We start from the raw sequence: 22,967 nt of genomic DNA on the forward strand, positions 1-22,967 counted from the left end.
TTAAACCTTGGGGAATTAACACCTGATAACTCTAATCCTTAAATTGTTCATTCAATGAATATTCAAGTCAGTCTATCTAGGCAGGCCACCAAGTTTATGTGTAGGGGTACCTCAACCCCCTTTCTCTTCCCTATGGCACTATGACAAAGTTTCTTGTAGACTTTACTTTCTACTTTTTCTCCTTCGGTCAATGAGCCTAAGATCAGGCTACACATTTATCCCAGCTTTTCCCTTATTTAAGTTCTACGATTACCTGGCCTGGGATCTTACTATGAACAGCTTTTAGGGCAATAAGGTTGGTTCCAGTTGGATTTCAGCCTCCTTTCAGACATACTAGTCTCCCCTGCTTTTCCCCTTTCTTATTCCCCTACCTCCATTCCTCTGATTCTTGCTTCAACAGGGTTGAATTTGTTTTTTGTAGGGTGGCAGTAGGACAGGTTAATAAAAAATATGGATCCACAATGGAGAGTTTCTCTAAAATATGGAAAGAGAAATAAATGAACAGCAAAAATATTGAAGGAGAGGAAAATCTTGTAGAAGAGAAGCAAAAAGCTATAAAGGAACACATGATCTCTATACAAACCAAAGAAAGTGATCTTGAAGGATACATGGAGACAATTTTGATCATAGATTTCCCTGAAGAATATGATAAATTAAAAAACCCAAACTCTATGTGGCAGCAAATAATCCACAAAAATTGTCCAGAACTTTGGATTATGCATAACTAATGAAGAGAATACAGATGAAGAGAATACAGACTGCTACAAGAAAAAATTCTTAAGCTCAAACTGCAAGACATACAGTGGATAAATTTAACAATACCAATGAAAATTGGGGGAAAAAAAGGGGGGGGACTCGGGGGGTAGATGGCAGAATATAACCCAAAATTTCACAAAGGAAAGTCAATGTATTCTCTTTTTTCATTTTCAGTCCCTGGCCCAGTTCAAGAAAAAACAGATATTCAAAATGTTCAATCAAGTTCCTTTAAATCCAACCCCAGTTGTCTTGGGTATTTCCACTGGCTCTCTCCCATGTCTAGAATGCGTTCCCTCCTTATGTCTTTTCCTAGCTTCTTTCAAATCCCAGCTAAAATTCTACCTTCTATAGGAACCCTTTTCCAATCTTTCTTAACTCAAATATTTCTTCTTTATTAATTATTTTCAAGTTATACTGATTACAGCTTATATTTATACACAGCTGTTTTCATGTTGCCTCCCCTTCCCCCCATTAGACTGTGAGTTCCTTGAGAACAGAAAAAGTCTTTTGTCCTTCTTGCAACCCCCAAAGTTTAGTATAATTTTGGGCACACTGTAGGCTGTAACTACATGTTTACTGCCTGACTGAACAGATCTTTTAACTAAATTACAAGTGGGTCTGATTCCTAAGCTCTGATACTTTTCATCATGACCTCTTTGGGCCTCAGTTTCCTGACCTGTAAAATAAAGGTTTTAGGTTAAATGCTCTCTTTTAAACTCTTAAACTGTTAACTAAATCTTTTACAGCCACTTAACTTTTCTTATATTTACATTGTATGCCTCATTATATACTCTAGAGAACTCAGGCAAACTCTATATCAGGCACATAGTTAGAAAATAAATATTCCTTAATTTGAAAAAACAAGTTGTAACCTATAAATCGATTAGTATGCTTCTAAGCAAGAAACTTAAGAACAAATGAGTACCTATAATCCTTTATTCAGGGCATCTATTCTTATTGACAAATTTAGCCATTTTCCTTATGACATCTTCAGTTATCCCTGTTCTTTTCAGTTCCTATAAGCAGACCCCAGCCTCACTATGGTTCTCTTATTTCTATCACAGAAATCTGGGGCTAGCATCACTTTCATGAATAATCTCAGGAAAAGGAACACTCACTAGCAATCCTAAGTCAATCAAGTTGGTCACAAATGAGAAGCACCATCACCAAGGCCAGTTTATACTTAAAAATTTCTCTAACAAAAGAGTAAGAAAGAGCAATGAAGAGCCACTGTACTTGATTAAATTCAGATAAATATGATAAACTGTCTTTTCAGAAAAGAATGGCTAAGGAGGTTATTAAACAAACAAGTAAAGGAAATTGTCAAAGTCTCTCTATCAAAACATAAAACTCCAGTTTTAGATCAGTTTCAAGATTTGGGGTACTCTTGCTTTTATTAAAAATAATAACAAAAATCAGCGCTGCACAAACTAAACTGAATGAGAAAATATCCATTAAGAATTAACTTATATTTACTCTGAAAACAACAACTATTCAAACTAGTTGTCTTTGGCTGGTTTGTTAGAACCCTTTTAAAAAAAAATGCTTTATTATTGATGCAGGTAGAGTATAAATACTTGTATATGCTATTTTGTAAAATATTAATCAGCCTACCTGAAAAAACAAAAGCAACTTCATGCTTCAGTGTTATTCTGGTCTGTTGGTTAAATACATATTTATACATTTAAAGTCAATATTGGTACAACAGGCAATAACAGTGCCTACCAACTAAATACATATTTAGGGTTGTAGCACATATATTAAAAACACACACTAAAAACTGAGAACTCATCTTTATCTAGAGTCCTTCATCCTGAAGGAGAACAAGCACTTACTAATTCAGTCACATGAATGAATATGTGAGCTGACAGGCATATGAAGTGCCTTGATGTTCACCACTCTCCTATTTCTCCGTCAGTCCTAAGCAAGAACACGTGAGTAACAACAGCTGCACAGAGTAACGGAATACATAACCTGATAACTCAGAGTACAATGCACAGTCACTGAGAGAGGGCTCTCAATGCTGGGAAATGGCCATTGGTGACCTTCAGTTTAGTCCTCATTTAGTCATGCCTTATTTAGTGTGATTAAATTATCCTTTAGGAAGCTCTATTTGGTAAAATGGAAATTTTTTCAAGAAATATTTCTGAATCAAAATACTTTTCTGTCCAAATGCTGCAAATCAACTTGGAAGAACAGCTCTTGTATTTATTAGACTTTTTTTTTTTGAAGATCATAACATTCTATAGAAATATTTCAAAGTATTTCTTCTAAAAATGGTATTGAGGATTAGGTCATTACTATAGAATATTCTGGATGTCTTTCTAAAATTAGGGCACAGTAAAATATCTAAGATAAGATACTGTAGGGACAGATGGATCCAGCAATATCATGTAAATAAAAGCATGCCACTGCTATTAAAATATATATGGAAGTGCCTATGGGTCAACATAAGACATAACTTGAACATCATAATGAACAATTCCAGGCAATTCCATGGAAAGTTTATTCCTGTCACAAATCACATTCTACGAATCTTACACTTTCTTTTAATACTAGACCTACATTTCTATCCAAGTAAAATCTGGTTAAAAGGACTACCAAAGTCAATTAGAAAAGGCAAAAAACAAACAAAAAAAAAGGCTACAAGGAGGATGTTTACTAAAGGACCATACCTTATTGATGATAGAAAGATAAGTTAGAGATTGTGACAGTTTTTTAGTCTTTATTATAGTCTTAGCTGACCACGCAATACTACCCTAAGCTCCAGGGCTTCTATTAAATTTGTAAAATCCTAGAAATAGTTCTGGCAACAATAATGAGCACTGCATTAAATATATTGAATAACTACAAGTACTGATTCTAAAGGGAACTTTGATTCTATTAAAGTCTTTTTATATAAATAGTATTTTAGAATATTTGTTTTCTACTTCTCTTAAACAATGTAACATTGAAAAATATGAGATTTTTACAAGTTTAGTTTTATCTAACTAAAATAATTACCTAAGAGTACAAAGAAATAAAGGTTAAGAATGAATTGAGGAATGATCAAGAAAACAACCTTCTCTTTTCATCTAAAACAGGTTTTTGGAAAGGAAATATTCTGCGAGTCATAATGCAATTCCCAGAATAAACATGCTCAAGAGTGGTAGCAGGAAAAGGGAGAAGATAGGAAACAGGAGAAAACAGTCTTATTTAACTGTTTTTATGTGGATAAAATGATTTGTGCCACAGTATTTCCATAAGAAGTGGAACCATTATTTTTCTGTAGAAACACATTTGGTTTGAAAAGTATCACTGGACAGGACGTGAAAATCAAACTGAATGAATTATTCACAACCTCCGATCAGAGGTGATCATTATTTCTGATGCTCCAAACAGTGATTAGGATTCTGTACCGAGATGTCATTTTCTCACTGAGTAACACCAGCGGTACAGAATGGCATTATCTATCTATTCTTTATATATATTTTCCCCCAGGAGGATCTCAACTTAATGTTGCTGTAACAGATACTAAAAACATGATAATTTTAACATTCATTTTGATAGTGCCCATAAATGTCGTTAGTATGAAACACAATGTCAACACTAATCATGACCCAAAATTAACATTGAAATTGACATCAACATTAATTGGTCTTTTGATGTGAACAATAATGTAAAACTGCAGTTATTATCAATGCCAAATAATCTACTCAACTTAAAGTGAAAAATGGAAATTAAGGGGAAAAAAGGAGGAGGAATCTGGAGAGGAAACCAACATTTTGCTCCTTTAGAGTGGCATAAGATGCAAAAAAGGTTTCCACAATCATGGCAATGCTATGGAAAGCAGAAAGGGAATACTTTTGCTATTTATTGTTCCCCACGTTCTCTCTCTATTGCTCAATGGACAGCTAAAAGAATATAGCATCTGAATTACAGCTCGGCCTGGGCTTCTTAGAAGGTGAGGTCTACGTGACTATTTGTCTGGCCAAGAGTTTGAAAATGTGACTGTGGTCTTTCTGGACTTACCAATGGCTACTTAGTTTCTAACCTTGCTAATAACACTTTTATGGAATGTTAAAATCAGATTTTAGTTAGACACCAGTAAGACAATAATTACTACACAACTTTAATTCTGCTTCTGTTTGTGACGTTAGCAACTCATTACATTGTGCTTTTATATAATCCAACAAACATACCTTAGATCCACCCTAACCTCTTCCTAAACCATAAAGCAGTGTGATGTTTGACTTAATTTGTGCTCCTTAGAGAAGTCATATAAGAAAAACTGTCAATGTCTTCCCATATTGTATTATCTGCTGGATTCATGTTCCATTGCTTAGTATTGTGTGATCACATAAAAGAATTAAAAACAATTTTCTTAACAGCTGAAAAATTCTTTTTTCATGCTTGGATAATTCAAAAATGGCTGAATAGACTTACCTAAACCCAGCTAAAAGGCAATAAAAGGAAGAAGGGAAAAAATTCACTCCAGAGCATGGAAACTAACCCTGGAAGAAATTTTTTTAAAAATATATTATAAAAAGGTAAAAAATGATGGTTAGGACAAAACAACTATCTCTGATCACAATATTTCTATGTATACATGAAGATACTTTGAGTACCAACAGCAAAGTAACATACCTATGCACTGTCATTTCATTAAAGGCTCATTAAAGTATGAGGTGTCGTCTAGAGATATAGGGCACCAATCTAATTGGCTCTTTCAGGAATAAAGCAAGTTGGGCTACCGAAGGCTCCTTGTGGCACTTCTAACTAACCATATAAATGAAAGCTGATAACTGCAGTTGTGTGCTCTACAAATTCATGCTCTGGTGTCATCTGTGCCTATCCTCAGAACAGTATGTACCTGTAGCTGTAAAATTTCCTGATAAGGGATGCTCCTTAAATTTAAAAACTTAAGAATTTCAGAAAAATATATGCTTCAGATCAAAGAATAGTTCAAGGACTTAATTTTAAAAAGATGCACAAACCTAGCCTTTACTTACTGTACTGAGTGACACATCAATACAAAAGGTCAATCAAATCCTTCTGCCTTGCTCTGTCTATCAATAAAATAGGTCAGACCATTACCTGCCCTCATGAGGGAATAACTAACCTCAGGAGTTGCCTTTTACAGTTTTGCAAGAAACAGTAACAAATCTATCGAGGGGAATGAGTCTAGAAATCAAAGAGGAATAATTCCATAATTGGGAGTATCTTTTTTCCAAAGTGGCATCAAATTAGTTCTAAGGAAGATTATTTTGATATTTCAGTAAAAGTTTAAGGAAGATATTGTTAACCAAAGCTGTACATTCAAAATGAATATGAAAGTAGGAAAGTTGAATAGGAAAAACAGACTAATTCTAAATAAAACTGTCTCAACTAACAAAATATACATATATATATATATATATATATATATATATACACACATACATATACATACACACACACATATACATAACAAACATTACAGGAGGCAATATATTGTAATGAAAACAGAAATGTTTTTGTGATCAAAAGGCTTGGGTTATACTGGGTCTGATACTGTATGACTTTGGGCAAGTAATTTAGCCTTCTCAAGCTTCAGTGCCCACATGTACATTGGGAATCATTAACATTTACACTACCCACTATTCATGGGACTGTTGGAAGGACTAATGGATAATTTAGGTAATGGGCTAAATATATGTAATAGTTATAGATAAGTAGTATGGCATATTACAGGTCATGAAGTTACTTGGACCTGAGTTCAAATCCTAACACATGTATGACTCTGGTCAAGTTACTTAACTTCTGAATTTTCTAGGCAATTTTCTAGGATTCTCAACTGCAGAATAGATGGTACAGAACATTATTAGTAGAAGGAATTTTCCTCTTTGTAACAGTAGCACAGCAGATGGCAAAACATGAACCAGGAAAAAAAATCTCAGAAACCGACTTTGGTCTCCTTGTATGTAAATGTTTCATGAGTTATTCTATTTTTATATTAGATCCCTTTATCAATAACCTATTTCCTTTCTAAAAATACCTTCCCTATCATTGAACAAACAAAAATAAATAAAAGCATCTAAGCCAGTGGTCCTTAAACTCTTTAAATAGGGGGCCAGTTCACTGTCCCTCAGACTGTTGGAGGCTGGACTATAGTAAAAACAAAAACTCACACTGTCTCTGCCCCTCAGCCCATTTGCCATAACTGCGCTGGAGCATAAATGTCCTCAGCGGGCTGTATCTGGCCTGCGGGCCATAGTTTGAGAACCCTTGATCTAAGCAAACCAACCAGGACAGAGATAGCACAGTAAAGCAAATACAAACTCAAACCAGCAGCCAACACCTCACCTCCTCTTTATCAAGAGGAGAACACAGTACGATTTTCAGCTAGTCTTTTGTAAGCAAGATTCATGATTTCATTTAACCTGAATTCTAAGGTCTCTATGTCCTGTACCCTTACTCTGCAGTTAGGAATACCAAAGAAGCCTGGTACTGTGCCTACTGCAAATTCTAACTCAAGTCTTCTAGTTCCAGATCTAATTCAAAGTAGTACTGTCTCTAACTTTTTCTATAAAACATGTTATCAATTCATTTTGTGGTAGGAATAAGAAAGTTCCAATTTCTTCTTTGAGGTTCTTAATAATACATCAAGTAAATAATAATGGATGCTTATTATATATAACAAGTAGGATGTGAAGCCTTTCTGCTAAAGATCTCAAAGCACTTATTTGTAGGCTATCTTCAGAGACAGATAGGGTAAGAATTATTTTCCCGACTTTATGGGGAAAAAAACTGGTTTTTGGAAAAGGTACAAATTTAGAGTCTCAGCTCAATGATTCCTTCTCAGGATTACGCTGATTCTCATCCCTACTACTCTTATATCAGCACAGGATCAATTTTAATTCACTAAAACAATAGAAATAAACCCAATTTTCTTCTAGCACTGTTAAAAAGCTGCAGAGCATAATGACTCAGGTCGCCACAACCATTGCTACCAAAAGGTAAATATTCCAAAAGAATGAAACAAAAATAAAATAAATAAAAATTAGCTTAATTCATAACAATTATTGTTTGATAAAATATAATAAACAGAACTTAACTTTCAGTTGGAAAACTGCTTGTTCTTGAAAAGTAGTATGCCATTAACCATTTCCTTCCCTGAGTCTCACCCTCCTTTTCTCTCTCTAACCTACACATATATACTTATATTAGAGTTAAAGTAGGTTTAACTAGAGTAGAAATGGCTAAACAAAGAAATTTCTTTGGAACTATCAAATATGCTGATGGATTGAACTGGGGGGACAGACTGCTCCAACAGCTGCAATGTTTCTTTGAAATGAAAGAAAACAGCTTTGATTTTAGGAACCCTAAAATGAAATTAATTTCTCCCAATCCACTTGGCTTACAAAGCTTTTCCTCTTCTTCCCACCTCTGAAAAATGTCACACTCAAGTTGAAAATTTCAGATGGTCACACCAACACAAACTAGAAGGACACTCAGTAATGGTAAAGAAAATGATCCCTAAGAAATACTGTTCAATTATTAAATTAAGGGCATTTGGTGAGAATGAACAATCCCAGAACTAGATTCTCATATGTTCTCTTGTTAATTCTGTCTTTTCCCAAGTGCTTAGAAAGCAATACAAAAGATCACTAAAGTTAGCAGATTATTAAACTTTCATTTATTTTATTTAGTTATTACTTAATTTTTTCTAAGACAAAGCTGAATGTTAAGTTTCAGAAATCCTCAGGCATAAAGTTTAAACTGTAGCCAGATATTGTGGGGCCCACAAGGCTTCTCTCTCGGAGAAGCAAAGAACACCATGTGGAGCTCTAACCCATGGGGCAATTAAAGTAACACATTTGAATGTAAAACTGCTGCAAAGGAAAAACCCTGACATCTAGTGTCCATGTGAAAAATGGCAAACCAGAACCATCACATAAATTCAATGTGGCAACTTAGCAGCATAGAGGATCTGTCAAATTACATTGCACTCTAAAATGCATTCCCTTTCCATAAAAGTTTGGAAGGGAAAAATGTATTTTTGTGATAAATCAACAACTTCTTTTCTTCCCAAGTTAAGAAATAGTTTAACAAAAATATCTCTCTGATGTATATACTCCTTCCTAATGTATTACCGCTAATGCTAAAACCACAAGTATTTCTCATCACAACAGAAAGAATAAAAATATTGCTCAATCCAAATAAGTAAGAAGTAAACATTTAGAGATAAAGTGATCTGTTTATTCTCCCAATTTGGTCACTAAGTTCTACAATCTTGGTCATTTCCCCAGTGGGGGGGGCCTCAGTTTCTTCATGAGTAAAATATAAGAACCTTATACTTTTAAATTCCATGATTCTGTGACAGAAAATCATGTTCCTTTCTCTCACACTCCATTTATAGATGTCTTTGCCCACTTGTAAAATGGGAGAGGTTACTAACCTATTTCACAAGGCTAATAGGAGGCACAAGGATGATGGAAAGCTGAGAACATATCTCAGAATGAATAAGACTAAATTCTAAAAGAGGCCTGTCTGTATGCTTTCTCACTAGTCTCTTACAATGCAAGAGTAAGCTGCTCTCAGTCAGGTCCCATGCACAGCCCTATGCCCGCTTTTAGTCTGAGCCATTTAATAATAGGATTTCACACGATAAGCAGCTGCACAGGATTGTGAGCTGTTACTCAAATTTTCCCCACCTACAATTACAGTTTCCACTGAACAATCAAAACAAGTTACCAAACTGGCAGCAAAATGAACATGACTTCTTCAAAACTGGGAAAACCTGCTATTCTATAGCTTTTCTACTGATTGTGGACTAAATAGCACAATTCATCTAGCTGGCTGTTTATATACAATGCTCATCAGCTTCTAATCATATCCCCTTCCATTTTCATCACTACACAAAACTACTTCAAATGAAAAAGAAAAAAGAAAAAGAAAGCCCACATCTGTGGAAATACCTGCAAGTAACATGGGTTCATGGATTTGGTAGGCAACTCCCCTACCACTGTGACTTTAAATTTCACTCCAAGAGCACAGGGACACCACTAATGATGGCAAGCCGACAAAGAACTATCATGCTGGAAGATACCCAATTATGATTATTTAATGCATGTGGAGCATCACTGCATCTATATTGAACCTTGTCTTTCAGAAAAAAATATGATTTGGACCCATTTTTATTATTTTTTAAAAAATAAACCTAATCTCAATCCTGTTCAGATGCCCATTCTCTTTAAGAAAGACTTAAGAAAAATTTATCTGCACTCAGTCTCATCTTCATGAGCACATTGGTGGCTTTCAACTCTGCATCATTCTTCAGATAATACATGAAATGCTAGCTAGATTCATGACAAATTTGTATTCCTGTTCAAAGGAAAATTAAATGAAAATAGCCAAAAGTCAGTCTGTTCTGATAAGACTGGGCTGAGCATAAAGAAATATTTCCTCATGACACCTCGTCATTTTCCAAGTACCAGCTGTCCCTCAGAGCTCTAACTACTGAAACCCAATACTTGGACTGGGAAATCTCTCAGCAGACATGAACCATTGTATGTGCAAGGGACTGCTAACAGAGTTGTTTACTAATCCCCTAAATCTCTTTCTTACTTTAAAATCTGAGGTTTCTTATAGACTTCCCCAGACACTGCAGGGAAACATCACTAACTACACAGAAAGAAGGCACCAGTCTACTTTACCCTGGTTATGACACACAGAGAAAGAACAAGCTAAGACACAAGCCTCTAAGATGGCCAGTCTTTTAAAGAAAAGGAAAGAAAATGTAACAGGCAATTAAGAAAAAGATATGTACCAAAAAAAGTGAAGTTTATTAAAAAGCAGACTGTTTATCCACTTCATTAAAATAATTTTTAAAATAGGCACTACAAAATACTCTACCCAGATTTCAGCACGGCCCCAAAGAGAAAGACTCATGTGGAGGCCCTCAATCAAGCTGTAAACTAAAAGATATGATATAATAAACAGCTGTTCTTCAGGGCATCCCATTTCTTCACAAGATACTTTGGGTCTTAAAAGGGTTAAAAAAAACCTTTAATTTTTTTATTCTTTTTTGTGGTCTTTGGGTACAGAGTCCCGTATAATAAGACTATTTGTATTCATACTGGCAGAGTAAACACTACATGTTCATGCCCAGGCAGCTCTGTGCTTGTAATTTCAGCAAGAACAGAGCTCTGTCCCTCTGGGACTTCACTATTCCCCCAGTTTCCATTCGCTCAAACACAGAATGAGAACAAGAAAAAGCAAGAGAAAAAGATCATGGCAAGAGGTTTCTCACAGCACTGCAGCTGGTTTTCACTTGGCAAAAAAATCTCATTTTATGTTTTAATTACATTAGTTAAAACATTTTTTCCTCTCAGCCCTAAGTTAGCAAGGGTGGTTCCATTTCAGGAGTCCTCTGTTCTCTGAATCAAAATGAAGTCCAGCACCAGCACCACCATCTATATATACACACACACACACACACACACACACACACACACACCACCACCACACCACCACCACCACCACCAACAACAACAACAACAAAAACCACCATCAAAAAAGGAGGTTTTTGTTCACTGTTGTTCAGGGACTCACCAGACAGATGAGTGCCACATCTCTTCTTTCACTTTGTGTGAGAATGAGTGTAAGTGTGTATATCTAGTCTCATCAGAATTCATCATATTCTTCCTTCCCTAACCTCCTGTTTCTTCTGCTTATCAAAATGTCACATCAGAAGAACTCCTATGAGTCTGATGCACTACATTTGGCTGAATCCTTATGCCAATCCTATAACAAAATTGTTTACTCTTTGCATTTTCAAGGTAAACTCGGGGCAAAAACCATACTTTAGATGTATGAGCAAGCAGCCCATATTTGATTAAGATACATTCTTATATGGAAGACAACACATATTCCTTATAACAAAAATATATCCAACATAATTCTTCTATAAACAAAATATTCCCAGATGGTGTTATGGAGGTAGTCCTTTTTGAGCTGCTGGATATTTCTCTGGGAACAGTAGCACAAAGCCAAAAGAGGCCATCTCACCCTTTAGGATATTCTTTTCATACACTTAACTGTCTTCATTCTTCTCAACATTCATATAAATTGAAGCAAAAATCAAGCAAAGTCTCAATGTAGGGGTGTGATGTAATTATAAAATAGTGAGCAATAGAAAACAATGGACTATAAGGAGAAAAAGAGAAAAATCTAGTAAGTATATCTTTCCTCAACTAATACGTAGGGAAAAGAGTTAGGTTATGAAAGTGCCTTTTTAGGTATCTAGAAGACAATTCACTGACCGTGATCACTGAGGCAACAAATAAATGGTGTAAAGAATGAAAATCATAAAAAACAATGACAATTCATAGAAAGCCTCAGGAGGGAAGACAGCCCCACTGCTAATGCTTCCCACTTCTAAATGGGTCTATCAACCTGACTTCTTTGAAAATAAAAATATAGGGACACATGAAAATGATTTTAAATAGAAGAAAGGGATTGACTAGTGAGTGGGAGGAAGAGAGTGAAGGAAAGAAAGAAAATGATGAAAAACTTGCCTCGTTTCCTCCTGGAAGCCTGTTCATATGTACCAGCTGACCTTGATCATCCAACACCAACTCAGTGTAAGTTAGCATATCAGAAGGCAGTGGTGGGGCTGGTAGGAATGCTTGGGCTGACATAGATTCCCATAGTTTGATAAGAGACTAAAAAGGAAAGGTTAAAAAAAAAAAAAAAAAAAGTTTGATGTTAACAAAACTTTTGAACACTTTTATATACTCAATTAAGGTTAATTTTGCCTCATACTATTCTTTCATCTCTTTACCACAGTTATCTAAATAGACAAAACATCCCAGATTGTAATAAAAGTAGAAAAGAATAAATTAAAACTATACATCCATTAGAAATGAAAAGCCATCCCAAAAGTTTCCAATTTACTTTCACAGAAAAAAAAAAAATCCATCAACAAACATGTATTAAAAGCACCTACGACTTTGTGATTAGCACAACATAAAGCACTGAGCACACCAAGATAAAAACAAAACAATTACTGACACAGAGGAGTTTTATACATTCTACCAAGACTGATGGAAAAGTAAAAATGAAGCAAATACAGGGGAATTCTGGGGGAAGGCCTCAGCAGCTGGAGGTGAAGAAAGCCTAGGATCTGAAGGTAGTCAAGTATTCATGGGGGCAGAGGTGAGAAAAGAGTATTTTAGCCCTGGGGGGGATAAACAAAACAATAAACCTGATTATATTCCAAGAAAATTCAAGACAAGAGCTGGTAGAGTCCACTTAGATTCAGAAGGGGAAAAACCCTTAAAGAAATGGGATGGTCACACTAAACAAGATGAACAATGAACAGAATTGTACTGCCTTGTGATTTCTTACTAAATAATAAGGATTCAGGAAACATGTAAGAAAATGATATTCAGGAACTCCAAAGGAACAACTTCTTCCCAAGAGCTATGTCCATGATTTTGCTATCTCCACTTCAGGGCTAACATGTGGACATGGGCATAAAACAATCTGAAAACGGTAATTTTGGCCATGTCCAAATTGGAGAAATATTTAAGCATAATCAGAATCATTTGTACTGCTAGCTCTGGCTTCTGAGGGAATTAGTTTTTTCTACTAATTTATCAAAGCCATATTCAAAGTATGAATGTCTCAGAAATACTAACACAATCACCACCATCATCACTAATATGGACTCTAAAATAGACATGGATAGAAAAAACAGCTTAGAATTTCTGAACAACATTGGTACTGTAGAAGAAGGCAAATGCTCCTTATCAGTTAGCTAGATTATATCAGTGTTTGCACTTTTGTAAACTTTTGATAACTGTTATGTTTCAAGAGATATAATTTGATCTGCAGTATATCCAAATCTTACGTAAAAAATCTTGTATTATAAAGGGATTCTATTATATTTGTAAATAATACGAGGATTACCAAAGGTTATTTACCAAGGTCATATATTTTATTAAAATTCAAATTCACTAATGTTGGATAGCATTAACTTCAGAGGCTTGGGAAAATCCTCTATTCATATTTTTTAAAGGACATATACATATTTTTTCAACTGTAATACACTTTTTCTCCCTTCTATTAATGTGGAAAAAAGTCTGCTTCATGGAGATCCACTATGCAGATCAAAAGAATTTATTTTCATATAGATTATGAGATTCAAAATGTCATGTTTTCTTATAAGCTAGTTTTTATCCTGCTATAACAAATCTCTCCTAAAAATAACTTGTACTTTAAAATGTATATCACGCTATCTATGGCCATTAATATATTTTCTATTTCAATATTATTACTCCATCCCATCAGCTGGATGGCTCAAGTTATCTCTGAAAATAAGACATTGGGAATTAAAGTTTCATACATCTTTGCTAATATAAGAATTTGAATACAGTCTTAACCTAGCAATCAATATCCAAATATAGATACAAGCTACTATAAAACACCAACATGTTGTGGTGACCTTAATTCATTTGTTCTACTCTGCAGAGAATTTGCATTGTCAGGGTTCCTCATATTAAATTATTAAGAAACCTCTTCCCATCTCATGAATGACCAAATAGCACATTACAAATCAAATGGGGGTGGAATCATGACCTCTCTCCTACACTTTTAGAAACACTTTTTCTCCAAGCAAAGATGGAACAGGCAGAAAATCAGGAAAACCTTGCTTCCTGAAATAGCTACTCCCAGCATTTCCCAGGCCTCCTTTACCTGCCGGAACATCTCTGGAATATCATAAATATACGTTGTCCCTAAGGTTTGTGCCTGGAATCTCTTCGATTGTAGCAAGTCTTTGGTCACATAGGGAGTATTGATCAGCATCCCATGTAGTGGACCCTGTTTGTCTCCATATGCCTGGAACATGATCTGCAGGAAAAGGTAAATGACATGGAGAGCTGAGACACAGGGAAAAATCACTTCAGTTCACTTAAATACATTACGAAGTTATACCTATTAAGAGATAATTGTTATTGTACTACTACTATTATTGTTATTACTTTACAAGTCAACATAAGAGGGATTGGAGGTATGAAGATAAAACAAACCAAAACCAATTCTTACACACAGATTTTACATGTACCAAATGAAATAAAACACATGCAAAGAAAAATACTAAGCAGTATCAGAAGATGGGAAAGAGATGCATTGTTCAAAAAGAATGATGGCTGGAGAAAGAAGGAAGAGAGGAGGAAACAGAAGAATGAAGGGAAGAGCTGAGGCAGTTTTTCTTTAAGAGGCTGGCAATGAAGGGAAGAAAAGGAGGAAAGATTTAGGTCAATAAATTGAGGGAATAAAAGAGTCAAATGAAGTGTTAAAGGAAAAAAAAAGGCAAATTTGAACATGGCTGCAGGGAACAGAGGGAGGAGTCAGTGTAGTTAGTACCAAGAGAAACTAAATTAGGGAGAGTGAGGAGATGACAGAATGCGCAGTATTCTAGAGGGGACCGGAGAGGACATCATTATGACACAAGTAAAAGAGTCGGTTCTGGCAAGAAAGATCATCTCTTTGTCAGAGTGGAGCAAAGAAGGGGAAAACAGGATTATGTTGTGGGAATGTCAGGTGTTGAGTTGTGAGAGAAATCACAATGAATAGCATCCATAACTCTCAGTAAAATGAGGCAAAGATTCTCTGCTGAGATAGAAGTAAAGGAATGGATAGATGGAATTGAGAAAGAAAAAGAATCACACAGAATTATTTTTTTTTAGAATTAGACAAAAAATTCCTTGGAAGGGGGAAAAGAGTCAAAAATCAAAAAGGAAATAATGAAAAAAGTTGCAAAAACAAAAGACCTGAAAGTTTTCCACAAAGTAGTAATCAATACAAATAAGGAATACTTGTTAAAAATCAGAATTTGATAATAATGATGAGTAAGAGGAGGATGGCTCACTTTGTGCAGCACTTTAAGGTTTACAAAGTGCTTTAAAAACAATATTTGGTTTGAATACCAAACAACAATAATGCAGTGAGATAGATGCTATGATTATCCTCATTTTACAAAAGAGATAAAAAAGTTAAAAAGTTACTTGCCCAGAGTAAAATTGTCTGAGATTGAATTCCACGTCAGTTAATTCTGACCTCAAGTCTACCATATAACCTACTCACCACAAGGCATAAGAACGAAAGTAACTGAATACTGGAGCATATTATTTGAAAAGCCCAAGGACAAGGACAAAGCCTAGGATAAATATAAGCTATTGACAAAAAATATGAAAAACTGGAAAACAATCTGCCAGAAATTATATCAACATCCAAAACCACATACTGAAATAAATTCCAAATGGATATATGCTCTAGATATAAAAGATCATATCAAACAAATGAGAAAAGAGAGAATATTTCTTTGACCAAATAAGGGATGATCACAAGAAATAAAATGAATCAAGTCTGATTATTGACATGAGGGAAACTTTTTTTTTTTAAAGCACAAATCAGCTTGCAATTAATCAATTAGTTAATCAACTTAGGGGGGAGGGGCAGAAGGAGAGAAATCTATGCAACAAATTTCCCTCATAAAGATCTGATATACAAGTCAACCTGCTATCTGGGGGAGGGGGGAAGGGGAAGGAGGGGAAAAATTGGAACAGAAGGTTTTGAAATCGCCAATGCTGAAAAATTACCCATGCATATATCTTGTAAATAAAAAGCTATTAAAAAAAAAAAAAAGCTGATATACAAATTATTGGGGGAAACCATAATCACTTGTGGATTTTGAATGAAAAAAATGATTCCAAATCCAAATTAAAGAAGTACACATGAAAACTGTGAGGTTCCACCTCACACCTATCAAATTGGCAAAGATGAGAAAAAATGAAAATGATAATTGCTAGAAGATAGATACATTGATGCACTGATGGAGGAACTATGAATATGCGCTATCATTCTGGAAAATAATTTTGATCTCCAAACCACATATAACCTTTTAATCCAATGATATCACGAATAGGCTCACATTCCAAAAAGATCAAAACACAGAAAAAGAATATCCATGTATAGGAATTTATTGATATAACAAAGAATTGGGAAGATGGGGGAGGGGAGGAAGAAATGGATATTCAATCAAGAAATGCTCAAATAAATTAAAGAATATAATTATAATATGCTATTATTGCACTAAAGGAAAGATATAGATTTAAAGAAATCTGCGAAGCTCTATATGAAATGATTTAGCTTGGCAAGACCAGAACAAGGAAGACAACTTAAGCAAAGAGTTTTATTTTCTGAGAAAAAAAAATTGAAAATTTTAATATTAAGGACAATTTTAGAAGATTTTACATTGTACCAAATGTACATCTACTGTATTTAGATATAGATATCTATCCTACTTCTTGGCAGAGAGTAGATGAACTACAAGTACTGAGCAAGACATACATTCTCTAGTGGAAATCTTCAACATAAAGAAGATCCAACTCACTTCCAGTTGATCAATGATGGACAGAGGTAGATACACCCAGAGAAGAAACACTGGGAGGGGAATGAAATTGTTAGCACTATATCTGTCTGCCCAGGTTGCATATACCTTCGGATTCTAATGTTTATTGTGCAACAAGAAAATGATATTCACACACATGTATTTTACTTAGACTATATTGTAACACATGTAAAATGTATGGTATTGCCTGTCGTCGGGGGGAGGGAATAAGGGAGGGGGGGTAATTTGGAAAAATGAATACAAGGGATAATATTATAAAATATATATATATATATAATAAAAAAAAAATTAAAAAAAAAAAAAAAAAAAAAAAAAAAAAAAAAAAAAAGAATGTTAATGCAGCTGTTAATAGATTTCAGCAAATGCTGACTGCATTGTACTAATAAAGAGTAAACTTTCAACAAAAAAAAAAAAAAAAAAAAAAAAAGACATACATTCTCTGATATATACAATGTGGGATCTATTTTATTTATATTTGTTATGCTATAGTTCCTTTTGGGGAGGAAAAAGGAGTGTTTGAGGATAAAAAGAAGTGAAACTAAACCCCCCCCCAAAAAAATAGAAAAAAAGGAATAAAATATTTTTTTTTAATTACTAAGAAAATAGAGAAAGGGGATACAAAAAGGGAGAAGAGTGCTGATATACCAAATTAATTATAATATATACTTGAACAAATCAAGTATTACTTAACAGTTTATATTTCCATATGCTATTTTTTTTATAATGAAATGATCATGTTTGTGGATATTTGACAAGTTCATAATTTTTTAAAAATAAAGCATGTATATGCCCTCTCTATATAAAGAGAGAGAAATAAGAGGAAAAAAAGGAGGCATGGAATAGAAGCTGGAATGACAAAGTTGAAAGTAAATAAGAAAATTAAATGTAACAACTGGAAGGTAGAGCAAAGGGATATGGTGCATCAGTGGGGGAACAAACCTACCAAATTAAGAATTTGTATAAAGTTTGGACAACTATTTTATGGTTATGTTAGCGGGGCATTCCTTCCACTTGTGGATTGGGCTAAACGGGCACTAAGATAACTTTTAACTCACAAAGTCTTGATTCTAGAGAAAAAAAAATTTTTTTTGTTGAAGCATCCCTGGCTGTGTAGGTAACTTACTTAGGCTTCTTTGATGTAATATATTCAGTGTTCTCACTACCCAGAAATTACTTGACAGCCTCTTTTACTTTTAAAAGGCAATAATTATTACAGAAAGATCACTCCCAAGTTCAAGTTCACTTACCAAAGCATTCATGTTTCAGATTTGGGGCAAAGCTTTTCTCTTTTCTCTTCCTTGTATTTAGAAAGTGTGCCAAGTAACCAATTAGCATAGTTCTAAAGTTGGAAGAGCTCAGCCCAGCCTCCTCTTTGTTAATAGAATCCAGGTCACTTCTCAACAAAGGTAGTTCATAAGTACTGTATTACATTTTGCTTAAGGCTTCAAATTTACAAGTATGAAAAGCTCTCAACTAAAGATGGTATGAATCACCATATACACCAACTGCCAAGTAAGCTATTCTGACATATCCTATAATAACACTCTCCAGTGACAGAGGTATTACCCCAAGTATATATTGCAGTATACTATGGATATGACTACAACAGGTCCACCATATCATATTATGGAATTAATAGGATGGTTTTTAATCATTTTAACTCAAATATTTCCAGGAGAGCACTTCATACTCCATATATTTAGATAGTTTTATTTGCTGATGAATATTTATAAGGGATGCTATTATTTCAATTCAATTAATATTTATTGAGTGCCCACAGGGTATATGACACTGAACTAGGCACTGTATGCATGAATACACAAACTATATATTCACAATGCAGTGAATAATAAATGGGAAGCAATATATGTTTATGTATGTAGGCACACATAAGCAGACATAGAAAGAATAGTCATTAGCCAATACCAGTAACTGTTTGGAGGCTGGAACTAAGGGCTTCCATCAATATCTGGCTCTGATTCATGCTCCAAAGAGGGCTATGGCCTCAAGTCTAGGATATACAAAGAGAATGCTAATCCATTTTCACCTATGGGATAGATTTGCCTCACAAGCTTTTGGAAGACAATGTAGATATTAATCAGGTAGTCAATGGGCCATGTAAAGCCCTCAACTTTCCTGAGCATGGCCTGAGCCACATTAAAATATAGCTGGAAAACAAAATGAAACAGTAGAGATAGTTTTTAAACTAAATTAATATACAACTCATAAGGATCTTGTGAGAGTCTTCTATGGCTTAGTAGCCTCTGTAGAGGCTACCAATGTAGATAATGGGATTGCAATGTTGGAAAACTAGAAGAAATCAAGTTTTGAGATACTGAAAGTGGATTAAGTAAGGTGAGACAGGGGGAATTCTCCAAGCACTTATTGAGCACCAACTATATAAGAGATACTATGGTAGGAATGGTTAAAGACCCAAAAAAAAAAAAAAAAGCAAGGCTCCTGCTTTCAAAGAGCTTAAAATCTGGTAGGTAAGGTAAGACTTGTACACAAACTACAAGGGAAGAGCTAAGTCCTATTGAAAAAATGCAATATACTAGAGGAAATCAGAGACAGCACATCTAGCTGGGAGGGGGTTTGGGAAGCTTTCATGGAGAGCAATTTCTCCCCACTATTGCCTGACTTTTGGCCACTTCGTTATTCATTGGCACTAATATCAGGCAGTATGAGGGAGAAAATGAAAGATGACACTGAAGCAAGTTAATTTTCTATTTTGTTAACAGATTCAGGAAAGATATAATAGGGCAGGCAGGTAGTTGAGTAAGTAAAAATTAGTCTTTGAGATTATCTTGTGAACTTTAGCTTTTTAGAACACAATTTGAGATCTAGAGATATGCAGGTCTTCAATTCATGAATTCACATATAAACACACATAATGTGACCTTTATTTATGTGTGCATATATATATTGTACATATGTATATGTATGTATATAGACATAAATAAAATATACAACAAAACACATATATATGCACTCTGTGTACGCACACACATACTTTTCACCAGAAACTGTCAAGCTTATATACATTTTTAAAATTTCCATTGACCAACTTACTTCCACACTTCCTTAAATTCATAAATAAATCAACTTAACTTGCTCAGATGAAGTCATCAGAATTGGGCCTTGAGGATTTCTGATATGTCCATTCTATCCTCTAGCCATTAGCCAGAATCCTAATTTATGTGGCTATAGCTTTTTAACTCATCTATAACAAGGCCCTTGGGAAACCCTTCCCATTAAGCCTTCCTTAAAATGTACAATAGCTATTCTAAAAGGAAGCTTACCTTCACACTAGGAATGGTTTGTTCATTCATTTATTCAATAAATATTAACAGAACACCTACTATGTCTAAAGCACTGAGATAACCAGCATCTGGTGTCCCTATAAACCAGGGTGAGGAAAAGTCTCAGATCTTTCTAATTTGTTTAAAAAAAAAAAAAAAAAAAAAAAAAAAAAGTAGTTATAAAGAACAAACATTTATCAAAAATATTAAAATCTCAAGAGGTCATTTTATTTTTCACAAGAATGGACCTGCCTTGAAGCCACTGTAGAATTTAATTAAAAACATTCTTGCCCATGGAAAACTCTAACTGAAAATGTCTTTAAGGATTTCCTGAAAAACATCAAATACAATAAAAAAAAATTCTGAACATTCATATTTGCCTCCTCACATTCTCTCATTCTTTCTCTATTTTAACTGTTAAGTCCTTATAAGGATAGACTTTTTTTTTTTGACCACCACACAGTGGAACTCAAAACACTGAAATGAAAGGTCATCTTGATAACAATCCAACCAATTCAGATTTTTAAATCTGGTTCAGAAGACTGGCAAAAATGACTTTTCCTAGATTCAAAAGAACACAAACTATAACCATGTAATTCATATTGAGATACAAAGTGTAGAAGAAAGGATGAAAGAATTTGTGAATGTACATAAGAGCAATTTTCTAAATAGCAGACCCTCAAAATTATAACATTTCTTTCTTTCAAAAGAGAAGGAAGAGGGAGAAAAGGACAAAGATGAGTCAATCTAAATCCAGATTCCAACAAACAGCAATAGTGGCTAATGTCTGGATTAGCAAAATAAGAAAAGCTCCATCTCCCCCCTCAATTCCCAAGGACATTGTTGTTCCATGAGTTTCCATTTTTAAACTATACAAATAAGTTATCTATTTTTAAGCATAAAAGTACTGGGGTCAAATATGACAAGTAAATTACATTAATATGTAACAGGTAAATGTAAACAACCCTGTTTGGAATTCCACAGACTACCAAAATTATATTGAATTTCTCCTGCTGTTTTGTCTTCTACTTGCCCATGAATGACAATAATAGTTCAGGAGAAATATCATCCAGAGAAGTTAGAATGGAACAAATGCCATGATTTAATGATTCAGTGAAGCTCTGCAAATGGACTATCGTACCTGTGCTGTCCTAGAGTCAGTCACTTCCTTGTACAGACTGATGTCCAAGTAATAGCCTGACTCATTGGTCAGGAACAGGCGGATGGGAATTGCTTTTCCAGTTGGTGTTAAGCGGATGTTAATTTTCAGCTCTGCTTGGAGAACTCGGAGTTTCCACAGCCGGCTTCCATAGCGCATCACCATGCTCCTCACAGACTCCTCAATCTGATACAACAAATCACACAACACAAAGATTTAACAAATACCCTGTCGGAAGGAACTCTTCAGCAGCTGGCTAACTCTGGGAAGTTGTAAATGGCTGTAACTTTCCAAAGATATAATCTGGTTAGAATTAAAAAAAAAAAAAAAATCCAGACTCTGTTCTTGTTTCTGGAGGAAGCCAGTGAAGACTTTGTTAGGATCTAGGCATGGAGAGGATGCCTGCACTTCACATCACTCCAAATTGGGAATCTCACCTCTTTACTCACACTCATTTCAGTATATTTCAAAGATCTATGATATCTAAAATTAGGAGCCACAGAACTGAAGAGAAAGCCCCAAATAAGAATAAAACCTCTGGTAAAGCGCTATTAAGTAGCATTTATATGCATGATAACTATGTTATCATTGCATTTACAGAACTTTAAATAAACTTAACAATTACTACAATAAGCTTTTTTCCATGCAGTTTTATTAAACTTTATAATATATGCCTGTTGGTAAGTCATACACATTGAGGAAAGGTAATTTCTAGGAGGGATTTGGAGTTCCTCTCATGCCCAGAAGCTTTAAAGCTTGGTCCATGCTGCACATATTTCTACGATGCCTAAGAAAATTGTACAGATAAAGATCTTCTTATACAAAAAGACATATCACTACCTAGTTTTTAGGGAGGAGGGTTATTTTGACTAAGTTAATATTCTCAGAAGCGCATGTTGTCTTCGTTAACATTAGCTACCAACAACAGGTCCCAAGAGATGCATCCCTAAATAAAGTGAATTCTTTTTTTCAAAAATGCTTTCCCTCAAGATGTTAGAAGACTACTAAACTTCTCTTACATTTCTCTCTTTATGGGATTCATATGTGTGTTTCTCTTCTCAAACAGTATGGCCTATACTTGTAGTTTGGTTTTGTTTTTATTGTTGGCAACACAAATTCTCAAGTCAGAAAAGATCATCAAGCTTATCACTTTAGTGTATTTAGATGTAATTACATCAACCTAAAAGATTTTAATATTTTCTTGAAAATCAAAAGGCCCCAAATGTAGGGAATTTCTTTATTCAAGGAACTGCTAATCCTAGGGTTAAAGACTGATAACATCTGAATTTATTGGGAAACTGAGAATTCT

The 22,967-nt window shown here is 34.6% G+C and overlaps 1 protein-coding gene across 4 annotated transcripts in view; it reads right to left on the minus strand.

The window, feature by feature from the left end:
* The window catches only part of ACACA (acetyl-CoA carboxylase alpha), a 221,727-nt gene that overhangs the window by 79,499 nt on the left and 119,261 nt on the right, over positions 1 to 22,967 (minus strand). For all 4 annotated transcript variants that reach the window (XM_074262047.1, XM_074262045.1, XM_074262046.1 and 1 more), the window contains 3 exons: positions 21,641 to 21,844; positions 14,479 to 14,634; positions 12,297 to 12,443 (listed from right to left, as the gene is read on the minus strand). In XM_074262047.1, the coding sequence (XP_074118148.1) occupies positions 12,297 to 12,443; positions 14,479 to 14,634; positions 21,641 to 21,844 (507 nt within the window). The remainder of the gene's footprint in view (positions 1 to 12,296; positions 12,444 to 14,478; positions 14,635 to 21,640; positions 21,845 to 22,967) is intronic.

Source organism: Sminthopsis crassicaudata, chromosome 4, assembly GCF_048593235.1.
Source record: "Sminthopsis crassicaudata isolate SCR6 chromosome 4, ASM4859323v1, whole genome shotgun sequence".
In the NCBI taxonomy this organism is placed as follows: domain Eukaryota; kingdom Metazoa; phylum Chordata; class Mammalia; order Dasyuromorphia; family Dasyuridae; genus Sminthopsis; species Sminthopsis crassicaudata.